The following is a 25,934-nucleotide window of genomic DNA, read 5'->3' as shown; positions in this document are numbered from 1 at the left end:
ATGGCTCCCCTGGCCTTGGTGGGGTTTGCACTCCTCCTGGGGACTCCCCCATGCTCAGGGGCAGCCACCCCGACCCCCTCCCTGCCACCTCCCCCAGCCAACGACAGCGATGCCAGCAGCGTGGAGGGCTGCCAGGGCTCCAACCGCTGCCAGCCAGGGGTCCTGCTGCCCGTTTGGGAGCCTGATGACCCGTCGCTGGGGGACAAAGCAGCGCGGGCTGTGGTCTACTTTGTGGCCATGGTCTACATGTTCCTGGGTGTATCCATCATTGCCGACCGCTTCATGGCATCCATCGAGGTCATCACGTCCAAGGAGAAAGAGATCACTATCACTAAGTCCAATGGCGAGACCAGCGTGGGCACCGTCCGCATCTGGAACGAGACCGTGTCCAACCTCACACTCATGGCCCTGGGCTCCTCGGCCCCTGAGATCCTGCTGTCTGTTATTGAGGTCTGCGGCCACAACTTCCAGGCGGGCGAGCTGGGCCCGGGCACCATCGTGGGCAGCGCTGCCTTCAACATGTTTGTGGTCATTGCCGTGTGCATCTACGTCATCCCAGCTGGTGAGAGCCGCAAGATCAAGCACCTGAGAGTCTTCTTTGTCACCGCTTCTTGGAGTATCTTCGCCTACGTCTGGCTCTATCTCATCCTTGCCGTCTTTTCCCCGGGTGTGGTCCAGGTGAGCAAGGACCCACAGACATCTCCTTGGTGCATGTATGTCAGCAAAATCCAGAGGGGTGGCTCCCCAGGCTTGGAGAGTCAATGCCTGTATTTGCAGAAATGCATGCTCACATCTGAGAGGGCCGCCAGGTATGGTTGTGCGGGTCACGCACTGCACAAAGGCATTGGGCCAGAGAGGGCAAGTTGGGACTGGAGTCCAGTGGGTGCCCCCAAGCCAGGTCTGGATGGCACTGCAGGTCCTGGAAAGGGCTCACCTGCGCAGTATGGGGTGCCATTTTGCAATATGCCCATCCAGAACTCTCACAAGGGGGCCATATGTGCTAACAGAGCCCTAGTGATCTGTGTAATGCATACGACAGTCTAGCCAGGTATTTGCCAGGTATGGTCACACATGTTTTCCTATACTCCCTGCCTTTTGCATAATTTATTTCCACTCTGGCAGTAAGACATCCCCCATTTGCATAATTCGCCTTGCACTTGCATAATCCAGCCTTGTGTCTTCTGACAGTGCTAACTTGGGTAACTTGGTGTAACTTGGTGCAATTTGCGTAGTTTACCCATGGACTTTGCATAGATCCATGCCCACATCTGCGTAATCTAGCTCTGTATTTGCCAGATATGCAGTCGTGGTTTGCATAATTCATTCATTATTAATAATTGATTTCTGATGTTAGGATAATTTATGCCACTTCACTGTAATTCATACTCACATCCAATCCAACCTAGGTATAAACCCAGCCCACTGCAAAGACCACTTTGCATAATTTAGTCCAATAGTGAGACAAAATTTAGACCCACAGCTGCATAATTTACACCCACATTCACATAATCATTTGCCTCTCATTTATCCAGTGTCTTAACGGGCATACTGCTTAGTCTTCCTTTAAAACATTTGCCCAATTTATTTCCCACAGCCCCCACGACCACCACCTACATTTGCATAATGTATTCATGGGCCTGGCTTAATTCACACACGTGCATAATTTATTTGAGCCTAACCAGGATTCCTTCACACATGCGTATAATATACTCATCCATATCTGTCATGTTTTGCCAGTTATAGTTTCTTTCCAGGAAGGATCTAAAGCTGGAGCTATAAAAATTCTTTGCAGATGATATCAAGGCAGATCCGAGGGATTAGAAGCCACAGTGAGGAAAAGGGGAGATGGTAGCACCAGAAAACAGGGATGAGACAGTTATGTGATTGACTCACTACTGTAATGCTGAGTTTCCTGGCTGCCATGGCAAAAAGTACAGAACGATGCTTCACACGGTTCTCAGGCACTATTAAAAAAGGATGCTAGGGCTTCCCTGGTGGCGCAGTGATTGAGAGTCCGCCTGCTGATGCAGGGGACGCGGGTTCGTGCCCCGGTCTGGGAGGATCCCACGTGCCGCGGAGCGATGTGGCCCGTGAGCCATGGCCGCTGAGCCTGCGTGTCCGGAGCCTGCGCGTCCGGAGCCTGCGTGTCCGGAGCCTGTGCTCCGCAACGGGAGAGGCCACAGCAGTGAGAGGCCCGCGTACCACAAAAAAAAAAAAAAAAAAAGGTTGCTATTCTGACTTAGGTTTTCAAAGTGGTCCCTGACAAGGATTTACACCGAAACTGTGAAAGGAATTTTAGACACCATGGGTGGGAGGTGAGATAGGGATGGGATAGGGAGAGGGAGAGATTTCCCCTGAGAAGGAGCTGGCTCAGACATAGGGAAGACAGTGTAAAATGCCGCAGCTCTGGGTAGAGAAGTGGCTATGGAGGATCCCTTCAGGAGTAAATGGAGACCAGACTTTTGGGATGTTTTCATGAAATGGCCAAACTTATGGGATGTTTTCATGACATAATCAAAAGAACGAGCATGAGCTAAAGATGATGCCAGTCCCTCCTAGAAGTGATGAACTGGAGTAGTGAGAGATGGGTCTGGCTCTGGGTTTTCTCCGGGAATGCTCTGTGACGTCAGGCAAAGCCTGTACCCTCTGGACCTCCGTTTACACATCTGGACCATAGAAGGGGTTGAAGTAGACCATTGGTTCCTGACCCTTCATATCCAATCCTCCCTTTTTATAACAAATTTTTTATATCCCCTTTATTCTGCTGGTGTGAAATTCTTAGCTAATAGGAGAGAGGTTTTCTAGCCTCAGAGTTTGGTGCCTGGACTCTGGAACCCGAGGCCTGGGTTCAAATCCCGTCTCTGTTGTTTCCTAGCTGTATGACCTTGGGCAGGTTCCTTACCTGCTCTGTGCCTCAGTTTCCCCACCTGTAATCATCCTAGTACCAGCTTCAGAGGGCTGCATGAGGATCAGTTGAATTGCTACATGTGGAAGGGCTTAGAGCAGCGAGCCTGGGACAGGGTAAATGTGAGCTCGTCTTCCCGTTAACAAACTTCCCTACACTGGTTGGCTTCCCAGAAGTCAGTATAATGCCCAGACCGTGATATAAAGGAAAGTAATATCTAATAGAACAATCTGCATTTCTACATGTAAACGCTTGGGCATGACTACCTTCAAAGGCATGACGAAGAGCCAGATGGTGGCATCTACTTACATATAATGAACAAGTTGGGGTTTAAGAGAAAAAAAAAATCAGAAACCATTCCCAGGCACAGAGACCAGCAGAGGAGCGGGTAGCCATGAGATTGAAATCAGGCATATTCAGCGTACATTAAACCACACAGGAAAATACTTCATAGAGACATAAAACAGAATGGAGTGTAGACTCCAATGATCATAAGCAGGGTTTTCGCCGACGTGAACGTCCAGTGGGAGGTTCTGAAGTCAGGCAGGACGTGGGACAATTCTGCATTGTGTGGGACTGTCCCATGAGTCGCTGGATGTCACCAGGCTGGGACCATATCCCCCTCCCCAATTATGGTGGCAACCCATAAATATCCCTAGATCTGTGACAACCCTTCTTGGGGGCGTTCTATCCACTGAGACCTGAAGGTGTGTCTCGCTCCCCTCCCAGGGTGGGCAAGCCCGTGAGCCCATTTGCAGGGGATGCCCTAGAAAGCAGATGTGAATCTATCAGAATCACCTTTTGTTTACCTGCAGGGAAGAAAGCCGATCTCAGGCGTTTGAGATCTCTCTTCTGATTAAGAGAGAATCGCCCACAGCATATACAGTGGCCAGTTCAATGAGCACAAGGCAAGAGTTCATTTTACAGCTTGCGTGGAAAATTCAGTTTCTTTTCACAAACCTGCTTGGTGGCTTTGTGTGGTACTATTTCCAAGTCCTGCTTTTCCTCTGAACCATCAGTAAACACAGCGACAAGGGCCTGTGGCAGTCGGAGCTTAAAGATCGTTCCCCTACCAGGCTCATTTTAAATATACCTCTGGGGCCATCTGATTTGTAAATACTCTTTAACCTTTTCTTCCTTATCTTTAATGAGAAAGGTAACATATGAGTCTTTACATGAATATTTCAAGGCGAACTGTCAGGTGTTGGTGGATGTTTCCTGCACATGCCTGGGCCTGTGCCAGACCACAGGCAGACTGAGTCCCAGACCTCAATGAGCCCAAGATAATAGCGCTAGTAATAATAATAATGGTAATGGTCATTTCATGTTCTGTGTATTTGCCATGTGTCAATAACCAACAAGGCTAAGTGCTAGGGGTACATAAGCTCATTCAATCTTGGGGATGTCCCCATTTTACAGACAAGAGGCTGGGCCAGGCATTCCTCTTCTAGAACCAGGATCTAAACTCAGCATTGCCTTGTCTCTCTGGGGCGGTAGCATGTAAATATGGGAACTCGCTTTATGAGGCTGTCAGACAACGAGCCAAACGTGGGCTTCTTTTAGAGTCAGAGTCCTGTCCCTAAGGGCCAAACAAATCCTAAGGAAGGAGAATCTGGCAAGGGCTGTATGCACTGGTGGGGGGGGTGGGGGGGAGGGAATACGACAGTTTGGGGAGGTGAACAGAGGGCAGACCCTGGGTGATGGGTAGGCTTTGGAGAAGTGGAGGCATCCCGGGTGAGGAGGGGCAGAGGGGAAATGGAGCAGGGAGAGAAAAGATGGAGAGGCAAGAAGTGACACCAGCTCTGCCCCTGGACAGGGGCTGGGACCACACGGTGGGGACGTGTCTCTGGCTTGGTGATGGCTTAGTATGTCTGGGGATAGGATGTCTGGGTTCCCGGCACTGGGGTAGCTAAGTGTGGCTCTCAGTGTGACAAAAGGTGGATGGATGGATGGATGGATGGATGGATGGATGAGACCAGGAGAGAGACAGGAAAGGCGGGGGAAGGGGGGGGGACATAAAGAGAGAAGAAGGGTGGGGTGGGAAACTGTGAAGAATTTCATGAGAGAGAGAGGTAGGTATCTACAAAAGATATGAAAGAGAGACAAGGATTCAGCGGCAACAAGACAGGAAGACACAGAGGGAGAAAGATAAAAAACCAACTGACAGAGAGGATGAGACAGAGGCAGAAAGAGAAAGAGACAACGACCTAGAGAAACAGAGAGCGAGATATGGGGAGAGGCAGGGAGGAGCAGAGACAAGAGCCAGAGAGAGAGACAGAGACAAAGATGGAGGGAGATAAGGGAAAAGGGGAGAGACAGAGACACGAAGAGAAAGGGGGAGAGTCAGAGATGAAGAGAGACAGGAGAGAAGCAGAGACAGAAAGCCAGATGGGGACAGACGCAGGAGAGAAGGACGCGGGGAGCGCCGGGTGGTGGCCGGGACGGGGCTCTGGGAAGAGGGGTGCCGGGAGGCGGCGGGCCGGCTGCGAGCGCGCCCCCTCCCGGCGCGGCGGTCCTGACCCGCGGGGCCGCCCGCAGGTGTGGGAGGCGCTGCTGACCCTCGTCTTCTTCCCGGTGTGCGTGGTGTTCGCCTGGATGGCTGACAAGCGGCTGCTCTTCTACAAGTACGTGTACAAGCGCTACCGCACCGACCCGCGCAGCGGCATCATCATCGGCGCCGAGGGCGACCCCCCCAAGAGCATCGAGCTGGACGGCACGTTCTTGGGCGCCGAGGCGCCGGGCGAGGTGGGCGGCCTGGGCCCGGCGCCCGCCGAGGCCCGCGAGCTGGACGCCAGCCGCCGCGAGGTCATCCAGATCCTCAAGGACCTCAAGCAGAAACACCCGGACAAGGACCTGGAGCAGCTGGTGGGCATCGCCAACTACTACGCGCTGCTGCACCAGCAGAAGAGCCGCGCCTTCTACCGCATCCAGGCCACGCGGCTAATGACGGGCGCGGGCAACGTGCTGCGGCGACACGCGGTGGACGCTTCGCGCAGGGCCAGCCCGGCCGAGGGCCCCGGCGAGGACGAGGACGACGGCGCCAGCCTCATCTTCTTTGAGCCCAGCCTCTACCACTGCCTGGAGAACTGTGGCTCCGTGCTGCTGTCCGTCACCTGCCAAGGCGGCGAGGGCAACAGCACCTTCTACGTGGACTACCGCACGGAGGACGGCTCCGCCAAGGCCGGCTCCGACTATGAGTACAGGTGGGTCCCGGGCAGCGCTCCCCGGCCCGCCTGGGGTGGGTGGGCAGGGAGGGCTGGCTGTTCGAAGGTCATAGGTTCCACCATCCAGTGGCCTCCAGGCTCCCCAGTCTCCTGGCTACCTCTGGCGCCCATCCTTACTTTGCTATGGGCAGACCTGCAGTATTCATTTATTCATTCATTCATTCACTCTTGAGAGTTTACTTTGTACCAGGCACTGTTCTAGGCATTTGGCAAACGCTGCTGGACAAGGCAGACAGCGGTGGCTGTCCATCCACCACAGGCTGCTCCTCCCATGTCCATGCTCTACCTGTGCATTCTTGTGCTTGACACTCCACTGTGTTATTATAGCTCCATTATATGTATCATACCCGGTAGAACAAGTATCCTCCCACACACCAATTAAAGTAAAAATGTTTATTGAGCACCTACTATATGCCAGGTGTATACCCCGGTGAACAAGACAGCTAAGGTCCCTACCCTCAAGTTGCAATAAGGTTATAAACTATGAAACGTATAAAAACGTCAGGTGATGGGGGAAAATGAAGTGGGATAAGAGGACAGTGTCCAAATTGTCTTTGGGTCTTTGGTTTCACCATAAAGCTACGCACTCTTTGCACCCTCCTGTGTCTCACTGCCCCAGTCCCTCTCCTCACCCCTCTTTGAGCAGAACTGTGATCTTGTTCAGCAACTCCTACTGCACGCCTACTAGGTGCCAGATGCTTTTTTAAAAATTTTTATTGAAATGTAGTTGATTTGCAATGTTGTGTTCATTTCTGCTGTACAGCAAAGTGACTCAGTTATATATATATATATATATACACATTCTTTTTCATATTCTTTTCCATTATGGCTTATCACAGGATATTGTATATAGTTCCCCGTGCTATACAGTAAGACCTTGTTGTTTATCCATCTGACAGATGCCTTTTTAAGGGGCTCGACAGAGAACAGTAAAGAAGATAGGTAACTTCTGTGCTCTCATGGGACCACGAAATTCTTTATGTACTTGTAGTTCTGTACTACACAGTAGTTCTGTAATACCACACTCTTTCAAGAATTATAGGTTTACAGTATGTTTCGTTATGTTAACTGATGTGCAAGTCTCCCATGGTTTTCTATAATAATAGCATTTATTGTGTGTCTTCTATGTGCCAGAAACGAATCTGGGCAATGGAGACCAGCAGTAAACGAAAGACGTAAAAGTCCCTGCCCCAATGCAGCTGACATTCTCATGGGAAAGACAGGCCATTAGAAAGTATACATTCAATACATTAAAGTATCAGGGAGTGGTAAGAACAGTGAAGAAAAATAAAGCAGAATACGGGGGAGAGTGTTGATGGCTGAGCTTTTCATGGGTTCCACCTGCAAGTTGAAGCTGAACTGTTCACAGATCTCTGGTTCTGCCCTCAGGCAGCAGCCAGCCCCTCATCCGTGAACTCTTCTCTTTCTGGGATGGAGGTCCCTGTTTCACAGATCTTTACTTCCACCACTGTGCCTCAGCAAAGACCTTTGGTAGCCCAGGCTCCCCTCTGCCCCATCATATCTACATATCTTTCCACTGCTTTGGGCATTTGTAGGTCTTTCCCTCCACCTCAGTCAGTCCAGGATCCTTTAGTCTGCCCATCCTCATCCACCTCTCCTACCCTGCCCCCCCCGCAGCCTTCCCTGAGTGGAGCACAACTGTTCACGGATCTTTGTTCCATCATCCTGTAGCATGGGATCCCTTTGGCCACCCATGAGCTCCTCCCTCCATCCTCTCTGCCCATCCTACATCTCCAGCCTCCTTCGACTGAAGAAAAGGTATCCACTACTCGGGGGCTTGCTGTGACTCAGTCTATCCACCATTCCCCTCCTACCCACACCTCTGGGTCTGCATTGCCCCCATCAAAGCCCCAAGCCTTTGCAGAAGGAAGTGAGTACACGTGTCACCTGCTGGGATCAGAGGCTGCCTTCTCACCTGCCAATGACGTCATGAAGGAGATGTTTGAAGTGAAGGAGTAAATGCTGTTCAGTGGTCGAACCAAAGAGCCAGGAAGAGTTGACACCTTCCTACCCATCCCTGTTCTCCCAATGCAGTTGATATTCACAGGCCTGGCATCGCTTATCAAGGCAGCTTAGGTCCAGGACTGGGAGGGAGGACACCTGGGCTCCAGTCCAAGCTTAGCCCTGCCCCCTGTTCCTTGTGTAAGTTCCTGCCTCAGTCTGGGCAGACAGGGCTGTCATGTACAGTTGTTGAGGTTGTGCAGTGCACAAGAGCAGCACATCTAAGAAAGCGTTATTCATATAGTGGACATTGTAGATTTCTGTGTCTATTATGACAATTTCCAGATCCGCGGAAATAGTGTCTTGAAGAAGGGGAGCCGTTTTCTAATTTGCCCACAGGTATCACTAGACGATGGTGGTCCTGTGGGGTCTTAGTTTCTTCAAATTAATAATGATCTCTGAGGCCCCCAAACCGCACAGCTCTTCCAAGACTCTGAGATATAAGTCCCTATAATCCTAACATGCTAAGGGTCTAAAATTCTAAGATTCCAGGTTTCCCACATTTTGATATTCTAATCTGTACCCCAGTCTCTGATCTGATGGTTCTAAGATTTTCATTTTCGCAGATTTTGTGCACCCAGTATTGGAATATGAGTCTTGTGAACCTAGCCTTCTATGATTCTGATATCTGGTTTCTAAAATCCTCATATTCTTTTTCTCCCCAACTTTCTTTCTTCTTCATTTATTTATTTATTTATTGGCTGCATTGGGTCTTCGTTGCTGTGCGCAGGCTTTCTCTAGTTGCAGCGAGCGGGGCTACTCTTCGTTGCAGTGTGCAGGCTTCTCGTTGCGGTGGCTTTTCTTGTTGTGGAGCACGGGCTTAGTTGCTTCGCGGCATGTGGGATCTTCCCGGACCAGGGCTCGAACCCGTGTCCCCTGCATTGGCAGGCGGATTCTCCCCAACTTTTTATTTTGAAAAATTTCACACCTACAGAAGGGCTGCAAATATAGTCTGGCGAGCCCTCATGTAACCTCCACCCAGATTCACCAATTGTTCCTATTTTGTCCTGTGTGCATTCACTCTCTCTCTTTAATATATAATAATATGTTTTTTGAGATGCTACTCTATTTTTTAATTTTTATTTTATATTGGAGTATAGTTGATTGACAATGTTGTGTTAGTTTTGGGTGTACAGCAAAGTGATTCAGTTATACATATACATATATCCATTCTTTTTCAGATTCTTTTCCTATATAGGTGATGACAGAATATTGAGTTCCCTGTGCTCTACAGTAGGTCCTTGTTGATTGTCTATTTTATATATAGTTGTGTATATTAATCCCAAACTCCTAATTTATCCTTCCCCCTACCGTTCCCCTTTGGTAACCATAAGTTTGTTTTAGAAAAATATATAATAATATTAATAACTGTGGCACTTTATTAGAGTGGGTTGCAGGCAGCATGGCCATTTACCCATAAACATAAGTGTGCATCTGCTAAGAATAATGATATTCTCGTCCATCATCACAATACGATGGTCACGCTTAGGACATTTGATAGTGAATCAATATTATGATCCAATCTACAGTCTATGTTTGCATTTCCCTGGTTGTCCCTATCTCACCTTTCATGGCTGTGTCTTCACTCCCTCTCTTCCCATCCAATCTGGAACCACATGGTGCATTTGGTCATCATGTCTCTTTCACCTTCTTCAGTCTGGATCGATCCCTCAGCCTTTCCATGACTTTCATGACCCCGACACTTTTGAAGGCGTTAGACCACTTACTAGAACAAGACTCAATTTGGGTTCATCTAATATTTCCTCATGATTAGATTCAGATGATGCACTCTGGCAGGACTCCATGGAGGTGATGCTGTGCCCTCCTCGGTGCATGGTGCCCTCCTCGGTGCATGGTGCCGGGAGGCACATGACGCCCACGTGTCCCGTTACTGGTGATGTCCAGGTTAACCGTTTCGTAAAGATGGTGCTAAAAACCCAACATTCTACTATCCCTTAAGTTTCCGCTTCTAACATGCCATTACTTTAGGATTCACTAGTTAGCTAGTGCAGGTATCACAGGTAGACAGGGTTATTACCTCCATTTTACAGATGAGGAAACCGAGGCTCAGAGGGCTGCAGAATCCTAACTGCCTGGAGATCACACAGCTGGCACAGGTCGGTCCACACAGCTGGGTGCCTTAGCCACCATGGATAGCGCCCCTAGGCTGACGGCTGCCCCAACGTTGAGGCCTTGTTCCCTCCATCCAGGTCTTGTCATCCAGTTCTACCTCTGCCAGAATCTTGGGGTCCCTCTGCCCCTCCCACAGAGGGATGGGGGGATATTATAGATTTTTGACATCTGTTAACATCCCAGAGTCATTTTGATGTCTGCAGCCCTGCCAGGAGGAGCCCCCTCATTCCCTGTTCCCTCAGAGTTTCACCCTGACTCAGGCCCTGCCTCGTTCCCTCCCCCACCCCATAGTAGAACATCTTGCACGTGATTTAGAGAGTTACACAACTGACGCTCTTTTAAACCTAAGCCAGTTCACCTCCCTCCTCTGCTTGGAGGCCTCCCATGGTTCCCATCTCACTTGGAGTAAAGGCCGAAGTCCTCACCGTGGCCCACCAAGGCCCCATGACATCTGCCCCTGTTCCCCCTGCTCCCTCAGATGCAGCCACACTGGCCTCCCTGGTGTTCCTCAAACACTCCAGGCTCACTCCTGCCTCAGGACATTTGCACTGGCTGTTCCCTTTACAGGAATACTCTTCCCCAGATATCCTCCACGTAGCTCCTTCCCTCAGCCCTCTGCTCAGATGTCATCTCCTCAGAAAAGCTTTCCCTGACCACTCTAACACAGCCCCTTCTCCTACTCTCTACCCTCTTTCCTCTATTTTCTCCAGAGCATCATCACCACCTGACATTATATGTTTTATTATTCGTCTCCTGCACTGGAACAGAAGCTCCACCAGGGCAAGGACTTTTCTCTGATCTGGTTTGCTGCTGTTTCCCCAACACTAAGAACAGTGCCTGGCACACAGCAGATGCACAATACCTGTTTGTTGGATGAATGAACTGTAATTAAATCCCTAGATGTGTAGTTGTCACTGTGATATGGCTCTGCCATGGGGCTGTTCCCGTGTTCCCAGCATTGCCCAGCAGTGTATACACTCTGGGAGTGTATGTTGAATGACTGATGATGCCAAGTTGAGGAGTGTGTACTTTCTCTTGGGTATACCTGGGAGCACAGAATGGTTTTTATGAGAAGCATGGCAAGGTCAATTCTGGGCCCTATGTCCCTGCTACTGAAAGTGTGGTCCATGTGCCAGAACCATTCACATCCCTTGGGCGCTAACTAAAACCGCAGAGTCTTGAAACCCAGGCGCTACTGAACCAGAATCTGCATTTTAACAAGATGCCCCAGGGAATTCGTGTGCACCTGGAAGTTGGAGAAGCGTGGCTGTGGACCACTCCACGCTCCCTCTCCACCCTGGGACTTTGCATGTGCTATGCCCTCTGCCTGGAGCTCTCCTGCCCACTAAATCTTCTCCCATGAAGCCTGCCCTGATCTGACCTTCATCATCAGATGATGATGTCGGGAGAGGCCAACTCTGTCTTGTTCTCCCTCTGCATCTCCTGCCCCGGAGCCCACCCTCATTCACCCTCAGTATTACTTGTTTACTGCCTGTCCACCTTTATATCTGTAAGTTCTTCCGTGGTGCGGCCCCCTCCTCTAGGAGGCCCCCCCCCGACTCCTCCCACCTCCCCCACAGCCTTTGAGCGACCTTCTCCCCTTTCTTTCCTCTCTCCTCCACCGCAGCGAGGGCACGCTGGTGTTCAAGCCGGGCGAGACACAGAAGGAGCTGCGTATCGGCATCATCGACGACGACATCTTCGAGGAGGACGAGCACTTCTTCGTGCGGCTGCTGAACCTACGCGTGGGCGACGCGCAGGGCATGTTCGAGCCCGACGGCGGCGGGCGGCCCAAGGGGCGGCTGGTGGCGCCGCTGCTGGCCACCGTCACCATCCTGGACGACGACCACGCGGGCATCTTCTCCTTCCAGGACCGCCTGCTGCACGTGAGCGAGTGCATGGGCACCGTGGACGTGCGCGTCGTGCGCAGCTCGGGCGCGCGCGGCACCGTGCGCCTCCCCTACCGCACAGTGGACGGGACGGCGCGCGGCGGCGGCGTGCACTACGAGGACGCGTGCGGCGAGCTCGAGTTCGGCGACGACGAGACCATGTGAGCGCGCCAGTCGGGCAGCCCGCGGGCCGGGGCAGACAGAGCGCGGTCCGCTAGAGGGGCGGGACCAGGACGGGACTGTGCCCGGGCGGGGCGGGGCCTGGATAGGAGAGGTCGAGAAGTGGGTGGACCTCGGAGAGGCGTGGTCTTGGAAAGGGGTGGGGCCTTGATGGAGCCTTGCTCTTGAAACGGAGAGGTCAGGGGAAGTGGGACAGGGCCCAGGGAAGAGGTGAGACAGGGGAGAGGAGGGAGGAGACTGGAGTGACGGGGCGTGGCCAAGATGTTGGGACGGGATGTGGGCGGGGCTTGGGAGAACTGGGCTGGTTTGGGGAGAGGAGAGTGGGACCCCAGGAAGAAAGGCCAAGTGAGGAGAGAGGAGAGGAAATGGGATGGGGCCTGGGGAGAGGAATGTGGAAGGCTTAATTTGTAGAAGGGAGGAGTGTGGGCTGAGGTTCCTTTCGAGGTGGGAAGGTGTCTGTGGAAATGGAGGGCGAGTGGGGTCTGGGTAGGGACTCAGGGAAAAGGACAAGGACAGCGGAAGAGGGCGGGGTCTAAGGAGATGGGGCGGAGACTGAGGAGGTGGATGGGGAAGGGGTGAAGCTATTGGGTAGGCGGAAGAACCTGGGGGAATAGCAAGAGACCTAAGAGGAATGTGGGAGAGGCTTTGGGAAGAGGCCGAGTAGGAATCTGGGGGCCTAGGAAGAGACACGGGAAACTGGAGGGCTGGGATTTGGGAGGGTGGTGTGGAATCTCGGGAGGTGAGCTGGATACACAGGAATACGTATGTAGACACACAGACACAACCAACACGCACACCGGCACATACGGACACACACAAGTCAAAGACACAGTGTCAGGGCTGTTCTCACGCCCAGACACCCGGCCACCCCTTACACAGATGCCCGAGTCCCCCGCATGTGTGCTTGCAGCCTCACATCCCCCTCCCTCTTCCCCCCCCACCGGCCGCCTGCCTGGGAGGCAGAAGGTGCCTCTCCTCCTTTGCCCGCTCCCTTCCGCCCCCGCACGCCAGTCTGTCTCTCTCCTGCGGCCGCCCACGCGCCTCCCACCTAGCAGAGCCCTCACCGCGCTCCCCTTCCCTCTCCGCCTCCCAGCTTCTGTGGCTTGGCCTCCCGCTCAGCTTCACACTGCTCTATCTCTCCATCTCTCCGTTTGCGTCTCTGCGTCTCTCGCTCCTGGCACCTCCCCTCCGGGTTTCTGTTAATCTCTAGATCTCTGTCCCCAGTATCCAGCTAGCTCTCTGACTCGGGTTGTATTTCAGTCACGAACTCTCCATACCTTTCCATCTCTCTCTCTGTCTGACTTGGGTTGAGAACTTAGGTTGGGGGCTGAGGGCACCATTCCAGGCCCCATGTCTCTCACCCAAGAGGCCGAGGGGATGGAGGGTGTTATCTTTCTACTTGTTCCAGTCCTTCTTGTAGCCTGTCGCTTCCAACCAACTTCCCGCCTGCCACCACAAACCCACAGGCCCTCTCCTCCCCCGCATGGCTTCCCCAGGCTGGGACACCCTCTGTCCCCCACCCCCGCCCAAGCTTCCAGCTGTGGCTTCGGGAGACGGAGAACAGGAGGCTAATTAGCGTTTAGGGAAACACATCCTTCCTCTGACAGGCAGGCGCTAATTAGAGATGCTTAGAAGAAGCTGGGCTGGAGGGTTGGCCCCAGGCAGGATCAACACAGAGATGGAAGAGAGACACCCAGAGATGGGGTGGCGGGGAGATATGCAAGAGAGACAGACAGACAGAGAGGCACCCAGAGACAAAAGAGACCTAGCGAAAGAGAGCCAGAGCCAGAGTAAGGGAGAGTCAGAGAGAGAAACAGAGAAGAGAGAGAGAGCACGAGAGACAGAAAGACACACACTTAGAGATACCAAGGAAGCCAGAAACTGAGTGACAGAGGCCCATCAAGAGAGGGAAAACGGGATTGGGAGACTGAGAGGGAGGAAGACTAAAAGGAAGAGACATGCAGGGGAGATAAAGAGAGACATTCTTCTCACTGAGAGGAACTCAGTGGGACTCGGGGAAGGAAAGGTCCTCCTGATGCTGCAGAGAGAAAAGAGTTTGGGTGAGCAAGAGAGGATGGGAGACAGGATAAGAAAGAGACTGGGTCTGCAATTAGAATGGAGTTCCCAGGAAACGAGGAGGGCAGGCGTGAGGATGACAAAATGTCAGGCTGGGGAGGAAGGCTGTTTCCTTTTTAAAAAATAATTAATTAGTTTTTATTTGAACTATAGTTGATTTATGATATTGTGTTAGTTTCAGGGGTACAGCTAAGTGATTCAGGTACATGTATATGTATATATACGTATATATATTCTTTCTCAGATTCTTTTCCATTATAGATTATTACAGGATATTGAATATAGTTCCTTTGTGCTATACAGTAAATCCTTGTTGTTTATCTATGTTATATATAATGGTGTGTATCCGTTAATCCCATACTCCTAAGGCTACTTCCTTTGATCTCAGGAAGTCCTGCCCTTGTCTAGCTCGAGTCCCTCTTGCTGTCCCTTGCTACTTGGGTTTCTCCTCCTTTTGGGTCCCGTGAGGGCACACTTGTCTGGGCGCCAGTTGGCGCGTGTGTCACTGCGTGTCAGTCACTGCGTGTCAGTGGATCACGGCGTGTCTGCGAGAGAGTGAGCGTCGGAGGTGTGTGTGTATCACCCTGTCAGTGTGTCAACGTGTCAATAGCTGTGTGTGTCAGGAGACCCCCTCCTTGCTCTGGTGTTTCAGCACCGCGGACAGCTCCCAGCCCACTCCTGAGGTGGGGGGCACCCAGTTTTTCCACCCACAGAAAATTTTAAATATCTTGAGACGGGGAGTGGGTGAAGGTGTAAGTAGGTGTATGTCTCCACGTGACCGTCTTGTGTGCGTCTGCCTTTGCATGGGTGTCACTGTGTCCTGTGCGTTCGTGTGTTGAGATAGGTCTGTTGCAATCAACAGACCCCTTTGCTTAGATTGTGTTGACTTTGGCTATTCCATTCTGTTCCATTCAGTCTCTCCGACACTGACAGACGGAGATGGGGAGAGGAGGACACAGAAAGGAATGCAGAGAGCTGGGGAGAGACTGAGACAGAGAAGGTCAGAGAGATGGAGAGAGAGAGACACAGAGAAGCTGATAGATGGGCAGAGAGACAAAGGAAGATTGAGAGACTGGGATGCAGAGAGACGTTGAAGGGAATAAGCAGACACCAAGGGGCATAAAGAGTGAGGTGTAAGGAAGGAGAATCTACATGGAACCACAGCAGGGGTCTTACAGGTTGGTGATGTCGCCCAGGCTGTGGAGGGGGTGTCGTGCTAGTTGGCATCTGGTCCGTGTGATCTTGCCACTGCATAGGGAATGGCTGCGGGGTATGATGGTGTGTGGGTGTGGGCGGTGTGATTGGCTCTGCTTCCTCTGCTGGGTGACTGTGTGGGCTGGGCGTTTGTGTTTCTGGGTTCTGGGGCCAGGCCTTGTGGTTCCTACAGCTGAAAGAGCTGCTGGTGGCAGAGCTGTGGGCTTTGGGGGGTTGTGGGTCTTCGTAATAGAGGGGGGTCGGTTGTATGCCTGAAGGGGATGGATAACTTTTGGCTGTTTCTCCCCACCCACCGTCCTGGTTACCATGGCAGCGAGGATGCAGAGAAAATCAATCAGCCCTCTGTTACACCAAACGTGGTCAGGACAGGGAACAGGAAGCCAAGGGTCTCCCGGACTGAAAATTTTGAGTGAACAACTGTTTTTGGGGGGCACACTATATGCCAGGCACTGTTCTAGGCGTTGGGGATACAGCAAAGAACATAAATAAACAAAGATCACTGCCCTGGTGGAACTTACATTTTAATGTGACGAGGCAAATGGCAAACAATAAACAAAATAAACACATTAGACGGCGTATTAGAAGATGATCTGGAACAAGGAAGCCATAGAGCAGGGGAAGGGGGCCAAGCATGCTGGGGTAGGGGTAGGGATGGATTTCAATATTAAAGAATGCGGTGGGAGTGGGTCTCATTGAGAAAGAAGGTAAAGTCTGAACAGAGAACTGGAGGAGCTGAGGGAGTAAGCATGGGGAAACCGTGTTCTAGGTGGAGTGAACAGCCTGTGCAAAGGCCCTGAGGCACAAGCAGGCCTGGTAGGTTCAAGGAAGAGCGAGGAGGCCAGCGTTGCTGGAGGGAGTGAGCGAGGGTGAGAGGGCTGGGAAGCCAGAAAGGGAACAAGGGCCAGATGGCAGGGGTTCTTGTGGGCCATTCTTGGGTCTTTGGCTCTTATTCTGGGTGAGATGGGAGCCAGGTGAATGTTCTGAGCAGAGGAAGCACCCAATCTAACCTAGGTTTCATCGGGATGCCCCCTCAGCTTGATACTTAATACAAACTCAGCTTCGTCCGATGCTTCTGAGCTTGTTTCTGTCAAATGGGGATAAAAAGAGAGCCTCCCCCTCAGGGGTTGTTGTGGACGTTGAATGAGATTCCAGAGCCTGAGATGGAGCGAGTGCTCAAGAAACTGGGTGGCTAATGGGCGGGTTATTGGCGATTCAGGGGGAGGGAGTCTTACACTGCGTGCTCTCCCTCTCTGCTCAGGAAAACTCTTCAGGTGAAGATAGTTGATGATGAGGAATATGAGAAAAAGGATAATTTCTTCATCGAGCTGGGCCAGCCACAGTGGCTTAAGCGAGGGATTTCAGGTACGGGGTGATGGGTGGGCTGCGGGAGAGGTAAGGGGTCCAGGGTGGGGGAACCCTTGGAGGCTCAGTTGTGGGCAATCCTTCAAGCTCGTGGATCTGAGCTTCCCAGGGAAGATCTCACCTTCTCCCTGTCTTTGTCTCTCCCCAGCTCTGCTACTCAATCAAGGTGAGTGGAGTTACTTCCAGACTTTGGGGGGGGGGCACTGGAGGGAGGGTCTTGGGGGTGGGTCAGTGCCTCAAGTTCCCCTCAAGGTCAGGTTTGAGGCAGGTTGCAGGTGAGATAAATTTGATGGAGCCAGTGTGAATTGGGGGTGACAGACGTTTAAAGGCCAAGATCATGTTTTGGTTGTAGTTAAGGTGGGGGGGGGAGTAAGTATAAAATCCAATTTGGGTTTGTGGTGGGGTCAGAGGGAACCAGGTTTGAGGTTGGTTAGGACTGGGTTGAGGTTGGGATTTGGAATCAGGATTAGGAACTGGGTCAAAGCTAGAATTAAGATGGAGATTGGCTTCTGGGTTTGTGGTGGAATCCGATTAGAACTGGGGTCAGATTTAGGTCAAAGCTAAAGTCGGAATTTGAGGTGAGTTTGAGGAATTTGAGGGTAGAGTTGGGGCCAAGGTCAGAGATTGGGTGAGAGTCGGGACTAGGGTCAGGGGCTTGGAGATAGTGACAGAGTAGTTTTGGAGCTGAGATCAGAATTGGGGTTTGGGGTTAAGATTAAGGATAGACTGAAGATTATATTAGTCAAGGTAAGTAATACAAGCAACTATAACGGATAGGCCCCTAAATCCCAGTAGCTTAACACAGTAAAAGTCATTTCTCACTCAGGCATAGTTTTCTGAGACTGTCCCTGGTTGACGGGTGGCTTTCTTATGAGAGTTAGGATTGGGTTGGTGCTGGACTTGGAGCAAAGGATCAACATACTTCAGGGAGGTCAGTGAGCCCAGAGCCAACTGTAGATGGTCTGGGTCCAAGATTTGTACCAAAACCGGGAATCCCCCTCTCTCCTCACCACCTCAGACACACTCTAGGGTGTTTTCAGAGCTTGGATATAAAGACCAGGCCTCTTCCACAGGGTGGTGATGGTAATGACGATAGTGGTGATAATAATAAAGTAACATTTTTGGTTATTGTGTGCCAGGCCCTCTTCTAAGCACTTCACATGAATTAACTCTTTTAACTAGGAGTTAATAGGAAACCACCCTATGAGGTAGGTACTGTTATTGTGCCCGTTTTACAGATATGAACTCTGAGGCACAGAGAGACTAAGGTATTGTCCAAGGTCACACAGCCCCCACCACATGAACCTCAGAGCCCACCAACTGAACTTCGTGGACCAGCCCTTGGGAGCTGGCTCTCAGGTTGGGGAGGGTGGTGGTCAGATGGAAGGCAGGGGCAGGGTGGGGAAGCATCACCAAGGAGGCGTCCCAGAGAAGAGCAGACAGGGTTTTCTTTATCAATGGGAACAGGTAGTAAAGGCATCGCAGGCCCAGGTCGGTAGGTCTCCTTGGAGTCTAACTCCCATCCCTCATGCTGCAGGGGATGGGGACAGGAAACTGACGGCTGAGGAGGAAGAGGCTCGGAGGATAGCAGAAATGGGCAAGCCGGTTCTTGGGGAAAACTGTCGACTGGAGGTCATCATTGAGGAGTCGTATGATTTTAAGGTGATTTTCTGGGACCTCACCTTCCTGGAGTCTTGCCTGGGTCATTTCCTCGGGGAGAGTCCAGGAGGGGATCAACCACGAGGGTCGCAAGGGAAGGGCAACCAAGGTCCAAGGCCACCGTCTGTGTCCCTCCATTAGCACCATGGACAGCACACGCTTCCCTTGTCCCTTCTTGCTAGAACTGGGATGTGGGAGGTTGAGGACCCCTGGGCATGGGGTGTGAGCCCGCATCCCCAGTACCCTTCGTGGGGCTGCCCTGGGGTGATCATGGGCCATGGTCTCTCCCCACCCTCTCATCCCCAGAACACAGTGGATAAACTCATCAAGAAAACGAACTTGGCTTTGGTGATTGGGACCCATTCGTGGAGAGAGCAGTTTTTAGAGGCAATTACGGTGAGCGCAGGTAAGTGGGAAGGGAGGAGAGAGGAAGAAAGAAGGGAGGGGTGGAGAGACAAAGAGACAGAAGAAGAGAAATGAAAGGGAGAGGGAAAGAGGGACATGCAGAAAAGGACGGAGAGCAACAGAGAAGAGAAAGAAGACAGGAAAGACACAGGGATACTCAAAGAAAAAGACTAAGAAACAGATACAGAAAGACATAGGGAAAGTATACAAATAGGAGAGATAGACACGCAGAGAGGCACACAGAATCCCGGAGAAGGACAGAGATGCGGAGAAAGCATGAAAGGTGTAGAAAATGAAAACGCAGTGGGCCAGAGAGAGAGAGAGGCAGGTAGACACACAGACACAGAAAGTTGGTGGAGACGGGCAGAGGTGGAGAGCTGTGAGGCGGTGGGATCCCAGCCCAGGCTTTCTCCTGGCCTCAGGTAATCGGAGGGTGGAAACAGGTTAAAAGGCATGGCCCCTCCACACAGCCTGAGTTCCTCTGTTGCTATGGAGACAGTCTCCAGGGCACCCAGCTCTCCCACCTGAGCGGGTTCTCACCCACTTGGGCCTCAGACAGGCTCACACTGCCCCCCTGTGGCCAGATATATGATGACATGGATTCACAGACACAATCTTGGAGATCAACACTGGCCATCTGTGATAGGAATTGGGGAAACTGAGGCCAAGAGACATAAGAGGGACTGGCCTGAAGTCCCTCAGGGAATCCAGAAAGGACCAGGGTGTAACTCAGGACTTCTGTCCCTTGAATAACATCAGGTTTCCTTCAGGGAGGCCAAGCTGGTGGGAACTGAAAACACACGAGGAATTGTGGGTGGAAAGAAACTGGTCGGTGGGATCAAAAGAAACCAGGCATCAGGGATGGAAAAGTACCCGGTAGCAGGCCTAGAGACACCAGATTGTAGGCCTAATAGAAATGGAGTGGCATCTCCCCCTGAAGCCACATTCTTTCAACATCTACTTCTGAAGGATCCTCTGGACCTGGTCCTATACAGGGCCATTGCTGGGGACAAAAACATGATCATGACAGCTCAGGACCTGTCCTGACAGAGCTCACTGTCCAGTGGGGGAAACAACCTGTCACAAGAGAGTGACAACCCAGATAGGGCAGGACTGGAACGGGGTCCCCAGGGAGCTATGGGAGACCACATCGGGTGTCTGACCCAACTTGAAGGTCATGGAGGGCTTCCTGGAGGAGGGGCCTTCTGATCTGAGTCTTCAAATAGGAATAAGAGTTAGCCAGGAGGAGGGAGCCAGGCAGAGGGAAAACCAAAGTCTGGAAATGTGCAAGATTATGGCACATTTAGGGAGGGTGATTGGTTTCAGGCATGAAGAAAAGGCATGGGATGAGGCATGAGAGATGAGCAGGGTTCAGACCCCAAAGGCCTTAGAGGCCACAGGAGAGGGCTTGGGTGTCATTTTAGGTGCAGTGGGGGAGCCATGGAGCTTTTTTCTTTTCTTTTCTTTGTTTTCCTCATGGAGTGTGTTTTGAATGAGGGGAGCTCCTGGAAGTGGAGAGAGCCTGTGGGAGGAAGAGGGAGAGGGTGGGATGGGGCGTGAGTTGAGGCTGTCAGAACTGGCAGGAGATGCGTCCTGCAGGGTCTGAGAGGATGTGGTGAGGAATTTGAGCTTCAAGAACAGTGGGGAGCCAGAGAGGTCCCTCTAGGGGCTTAGTGAATGTAAGAGGGTTGCATGAAACTGAAACTGTGGGTGTGAGATGGTGGTCGTGGAAGCCAGGGGTCTATAGAAAGCAAGTGATTAGATCAGAGGAAGTAGTAGAGGAAGAATAAAACCGTTATGGTAATAATAACAGTAATAATCATCACGATGATGACAACGATGAAGACAGATTGAGTGCCAGGCAGCTTTGAAGTCCACTTCCTGTACGAACTCATTTAATGAATGTATCCCGAGTACCTGGGTTGGGGCTTGATCATTTTGTACTTTGTTCCTTTTGGTTCTTCAAGTGAGCACAAAGCTTTTTGAGGTGCTGAACAAGGGTGGTTCTCGCTTTCTTAGGGAATGAATCATGTCCCATCTTGCACTAAGAGGTGATTTTGTATTTCCTTTACCTCCCGGTGGAAAGTTCTTTGCAGGCTGGACTTGGTTTCAGGCATCTTTGAATCCCCCCCCCCCAAGGCACCGGAGGGGGCCTTCAACAATGGCTGCAGCAATGACAGTCACAGTGGAGATGTGCCAGGCCCCACAGAGAGCACATTACATGGCCTGACTCGTGCAGTCATCACAGCCCTCTCCTGGGGCAGGTCTGATTATTATTCCCATTTCTCAAATAGACATTCAGAGGCTCAGACAGGTTAGGACACTGATTCAAGGTCACACAGGGTTTGACACCAAAGAGTCGGCTCCAGAACCACAGGCATACCCGTGAGGCTCCCTCTAGATGGGAGAGGCTGGAGAAGTCAGCAGAGGCCAGAGCCTGTGGGTACTGGAATGCCAGGCTCAGGAGTGTGGGCCTGGATCTGAGGGCAATGGGGGAGCCAAGGCAGGATTTGGAGCAGGGCAGGAAGAAGCCCCAGGAGACGGAGTAATAGCAGCCCCCTCCCTCCCAAGAGTGTGTCCTCCCTGCTCTGACCTCCGCCATGTCTCAGTATGGTCAATTAGGGATGCGTTCAGTGGCAAACAACAGAAAACTTGACCATAAGTGGCTTAAGCACACTAGACTTTATTTTTTCTCACAGAACAAAAAAAATCTGTAGGAGGCAATCAAGAGTTAGCAGCAGGGGCTTCCCTGGTGGCGCAGTGGTTGAGAGTCCACCTGCCGATGCAGGGGATGTGGGTGCGTGCCCCGGTCCGGGAAGATCCCACATGCCGCGGAGTGGCTGGGCCCGTGAGCCATGGCCGCTGTGCCTGCGTGTCCGGAGCCTGTGCTCCGCAACGGGAGAGGCCGCAACAGTGAGAGGCCCGTGTACAGCAAAAAAAAAAAAAAAAAAAAAAAAAAAAGAGTTAGCAGCAGCTCAGTAATGTCATTAAAGGCCCAGGCCCCTTCTTTATTTCTCTTTTCCATTCCCAGCTGTTGTCCTCATGGTTGCAGGATGGCTGCTGTACCTCCAGGTGTCAAGTCCACATTCCAGGCAGGAAGAAAGGAAGCAGGGAAGCAGGAAGGGGCAGAGTGCCTGTTGCGTTTGAGTTTCCAGTTCTAGTTTCCAAGTGCATTTTACTTGGGGTCGCAGCAAAAACATTTTCTTTGTGATGCAACATGCAGAACCGAGAAGCCTCACAAACCACGTAGTTAAGCATTTACAAATTCAACCATTTATTTCTTTAACAAGCCAAGTGGCTAAGTGAGCTAGAAAAGTGGGAAAGAGATATATCACCTGAATCCCCAAATCCATCAGTCTCTCTCTGCCTCCACTGCCACCAGCTGTCCTATGCTCCCTGACATTCCAAGGAACCGTTGGGTGGGACTGTGGAAAGTGGCTTCATGACTTGGTGGCTGGTCTGGCTTTTATTTCCTGACTTGCTGTGAGCAACTGGTCAGGGGTTACAATGTTTCTTATCAGCATCCTTCCAGATGTAATTCGTGGCACACTCAAGTGTGTTCATTGCTTCTCATTCATTGCTTTCTGCTTATGTTTCAGGTGAGGTAGGAAGACATTTCACTTGCACTTTCCCATTACACAAGTCACTGCAGGTCAAAAGTGGGTCAAATTCGGTCACAGTAGGTGACACAAACAGCTCTAAGGATGATGCATCCTTTACAAATCTCAGAAAACACATCTATAACAACAGTCCCCCTATCAGGAAAGCTAGAGCTTTCCAGAAACCCTCTGTTTATGTCTCATGGCCAGACTGGATCACACGACCACTGCTGCAAGGTATTCTGGGAAACCAAGTATTTATCTGAGGAACTGGCTGTTGTTGGCTGCATGGAATTCTGGGAAAGTGAATATTTTTATCTGAGGACAGTGCTGTTGCTAGCCTCAAAGGATTCTGGGAAAGTGACTAATGTTAGCTGGGCACATGGTTCTCTCTAAGCTCAGGGGATTCTGGGAAAGTGAGCACCTTTAGCTGAGCATGTGGCTACTGTCAGCTGCAATGAATCAGAGGAAGTGAATATTTCTAGCTGCAGACCTGGCTGTCAGTAGTTGTAAAGGCTTCTGGGAAAGGCATATCTTTAGCTTGGGACATGGCCACCCCTAGCAGAAGGGATCCTGGGAAACTGCATATTTTTATCTGGGCACATGGCCTCCTCTAGCTTCAAATGATTCTGAGAAAATGAATATTTTTACCTGGGCCCATACATTCTCTTAGCTGCAAGGGATTCTGGGAAAGCAATTCGTTGGGGACTGGCTGCCTAGAAGTTGAACAAAAGGGAGGCTCTGTAGGCGAGGAAGGAGGCATGGGTGTGTGCCCCAGCTGGGTCGTGTGCCCACAGGGGACGAGGAGGAGGAGGAGGACGGGTCCCGGGAGGAACGACTGCCGTCATGCTTTGACTACGTCATGCACTTCCTGACGGTGTTCTGGAAGGTTCTGTTCGCCTGCGTGCCCCCCACCGAGTACTGCCACGGCTGGGCCTGCTTCGGTGTCTGCATCCTGGTCATTGGGCTGCTCACCGCCCTCATTGGGGACCTCGCCTCCCACTTCGGCTGCACCGTTGGCCTCAAGGACTCTGTCAACGCTGTCGTCTTCGTGGCCCTGGGCACCTCCATCCCCGGTAACCCCTCAGGAGACCACTTGTTGGGGGAGTGTCTCAGAGAAGCCAGGCAGGTGGACCCTAAGAGAAAGGCCCTGCAGAAATAAGGTGGTGGAATCATACAGAACCCATATGGTGGGTCCCTTGGAAATAGGCAGGTGGGTATAATAGAAACTAGGCGGAGAGAACCCATGGATTCAATATGTGAATTGAATCCTCCCCAAAAGCAAGCAGGTGGAATGTCCCATAGAACTAAGATGGTGGGAAATGGTAGAGACCAGATGATGGATTCCAGGGAAAGAAAGTGGCAAGACATTGAAGAGACAGGTCTTGGAAGGAGGGTCGCATAGAAATAAGGTGGGAACTTCATAGAAACCATGCAGTGAGTTCCACAGAAACAAGATATTCGTTTTCCCTTTCCTCCCCCTGCCAAGCAACCAGATGAAAGATTCCATAGACCTTTGTTGCTGGGCATGATAGGAACCAGGCCAATGAATCTCAGAGCTTTAACTAAGATGAGAGAGTAGAAACCACATGTTGGAGGAGGTGCCATAGAAAGAAGATAGTGAGGCCTCAGAGACTACAGTGTACGTGATCCCCTCTTTCCCCAAAATCTGAGGGAGCGTCCCTTAGAAACCAGGTGGAGGAGACTGAAATTCCTGTAGGAGGGAGGAGACCACGCGTGGAGGCAGACGCCTTGCTTTTCCACATCAATGTGTTCACCAGCCAGGTGGCGGCGCTGTAGGCCCAGACAGCAGGTGATGGGTCCTGTAGAAAGCAACCATTGGTGAATGGGTCTGTGAAGCCTGCCCTCCACACCAGAGACTTGCAGTCTTGGCAAGATGTTCAGGAATGGGTGGAGGCCAGAGAAGCGAAGCCGTATGCTTGACAGAAGCCAAGTGGGGAATTGATGGGCAAGGGGTGCCCCGTGGCTGGGGCCTAACATTTATTTTGTCCAGCCAGGTGGCAATGGGGTAATTGGGCCTGTAGAAACACAGACAGTGGGTTCATGGGAAACAGCTAGTGATTCCAAGCAAAAGCAGGCAGCAAGCCCCATAGAATAGAGTGGATTCCACAAAAATCAGGTAGTGTGTGTGTCCCACAGAAAGCAGATTGAGTCCCACAGAAAGTGGGCAACAAGTCTTGTAGAGAGCAAGCAGCAGACCCCATAGAACATAGGCAACGGTGCGGAATAATAGAAACTAGGCAGGGGGGCCCACAGATACAACATGTCAACTGAATCCTCCCCCAAAGCAACAAATGGGATGTCCTGTAGAACTAAGGCGGTGGGAAACGGTAGAAACCAGACGATGGATTCCATAGAAAGAAGGTGGCAGGGCATTGAAGAGACAGGTGATGGGAGAGGGGTCTCATAGAAATAAGGTGAGGACTTGATAGAAACCATGTAGTGGGTCCCATAGAAGGCAGGCAGCAGGTCCCATTGAGGGAGGCGCTGAGTTCCAGAGAGTAGGTAGTGGATCCCACTGGATGCAGACACGTTCCATAGAAAGCAGGCAGCGGGGCCTGTAGCCAGCAGGCACAGAGATGGCGGTCGACTTTGCCCCCTGGGTGGGGTCAAGGGCACAGAACTCCAGGAGTGGGAGGCGAGGCCCGCGCGACACTGGGGCGCGGAGTCTGGATCCTTGGGCCAGCGGGGTGCTGGCGGGTCTCTGGGGAGCAAGTGACTGACAAAGCCAGGCGGATGCTCGTGGCGGGGGGGGTGCCCGCGGGGCCCCCCTGACCCGCGGTGTCTCTGCCCCTGCAGACACGTTCGCCAGCAAGGTGGCGGCGCTGCAGGACCAGTGCGCCGACGCCTCCATCGGCAACGTGACGGGCTCCAACGCCGTGAACGTGTTCCTGGGCCTGGGCGTGGCCTGGTCGGTGGCCGCCGTGTACTGGGCGGTGCAGGGCCGCCCCTTCGAGGTGCGCACCGGCACGCTGGCTTTCTCCGTCACGCTCTTCACCGTCTTCGCCTTCGTGGGGATCGCCGTGCTGCTGTACCGGCGCCGGCCGCACATCGGCGGCGAGCTGGGCGGCCCGCGCGGCCCCAAGCTCGCCACCACCGCGCTCTTCCTGGGCCTCTGGTTCCTCTACATCCTGTTCGCCAGCCTGGAGGCTTACTGCCACATCCGGGGCTTCTAGGGTCCTCCCCAGGGACTCGGCCTGCCCCCCGAGACCACCGCCTCCGTGCTGGACTGGCTCTCCTCTGT

At 52.0% G+C, this 25,934-nt stretch overlaps 1 protein-coding gene across 3 annotated transcripts; it reads left to right on the top strand.

Annotated features, from left to right (window-relative positions):
• Positions 1-25,934, top strand: SLC8A2 (solute carrier family 8 member A2; the record flags this gene model as incomplete). 3 transcript variants are annotated; one of them, XM_082605777.1, is made up of 9 exons in its annotated part: positions 1-678; positions 5,444-6,108; positions 11,912-12,334; positions 16,903-17,006; positions 17,155-17,172; positions 18,544-18,668; positions 18,972-19,071; positions 23,467-23,745; positions 25,490-25,934. In XM_082605777.1, the coding sequence occupies 9 exons, from the start codon at positions 1-3 to the stop codon at positions 25,864-25,866; spliced, it is 2,769 nt and encodes a 922-aa protein (XP_082461903.1). In that variant the 3' UTR covers positions 25,867-25,934. The 3 variants fall into 3 exon arrangements, with proteins under 3 accessions (XP_082461903.1, XP_082461902.1, XP_082461904.1); XM_082605776.1 differs by having other exon boundaries at positions 5,429-6,108; XM_082605778.1 differs by lacking the exon at positions 17,155-17,172.

The sequence above is a fragment of the Mesoplodon mirus genome (assembly GCF_964341445.2).
Source record: "Mesoplodon mirus genome assembly, chromosome: 19".
Classification (NCBI taxonomy): Eukaryota; Metazoa; Chordata; class Mammalia; order Artiodactyla; family Ziphiidae; genus Mesoplodon; species Mesoplodon mirus.
This window is presented reverse-complemented; position numbering and strand designations above follow the sequence as displayed.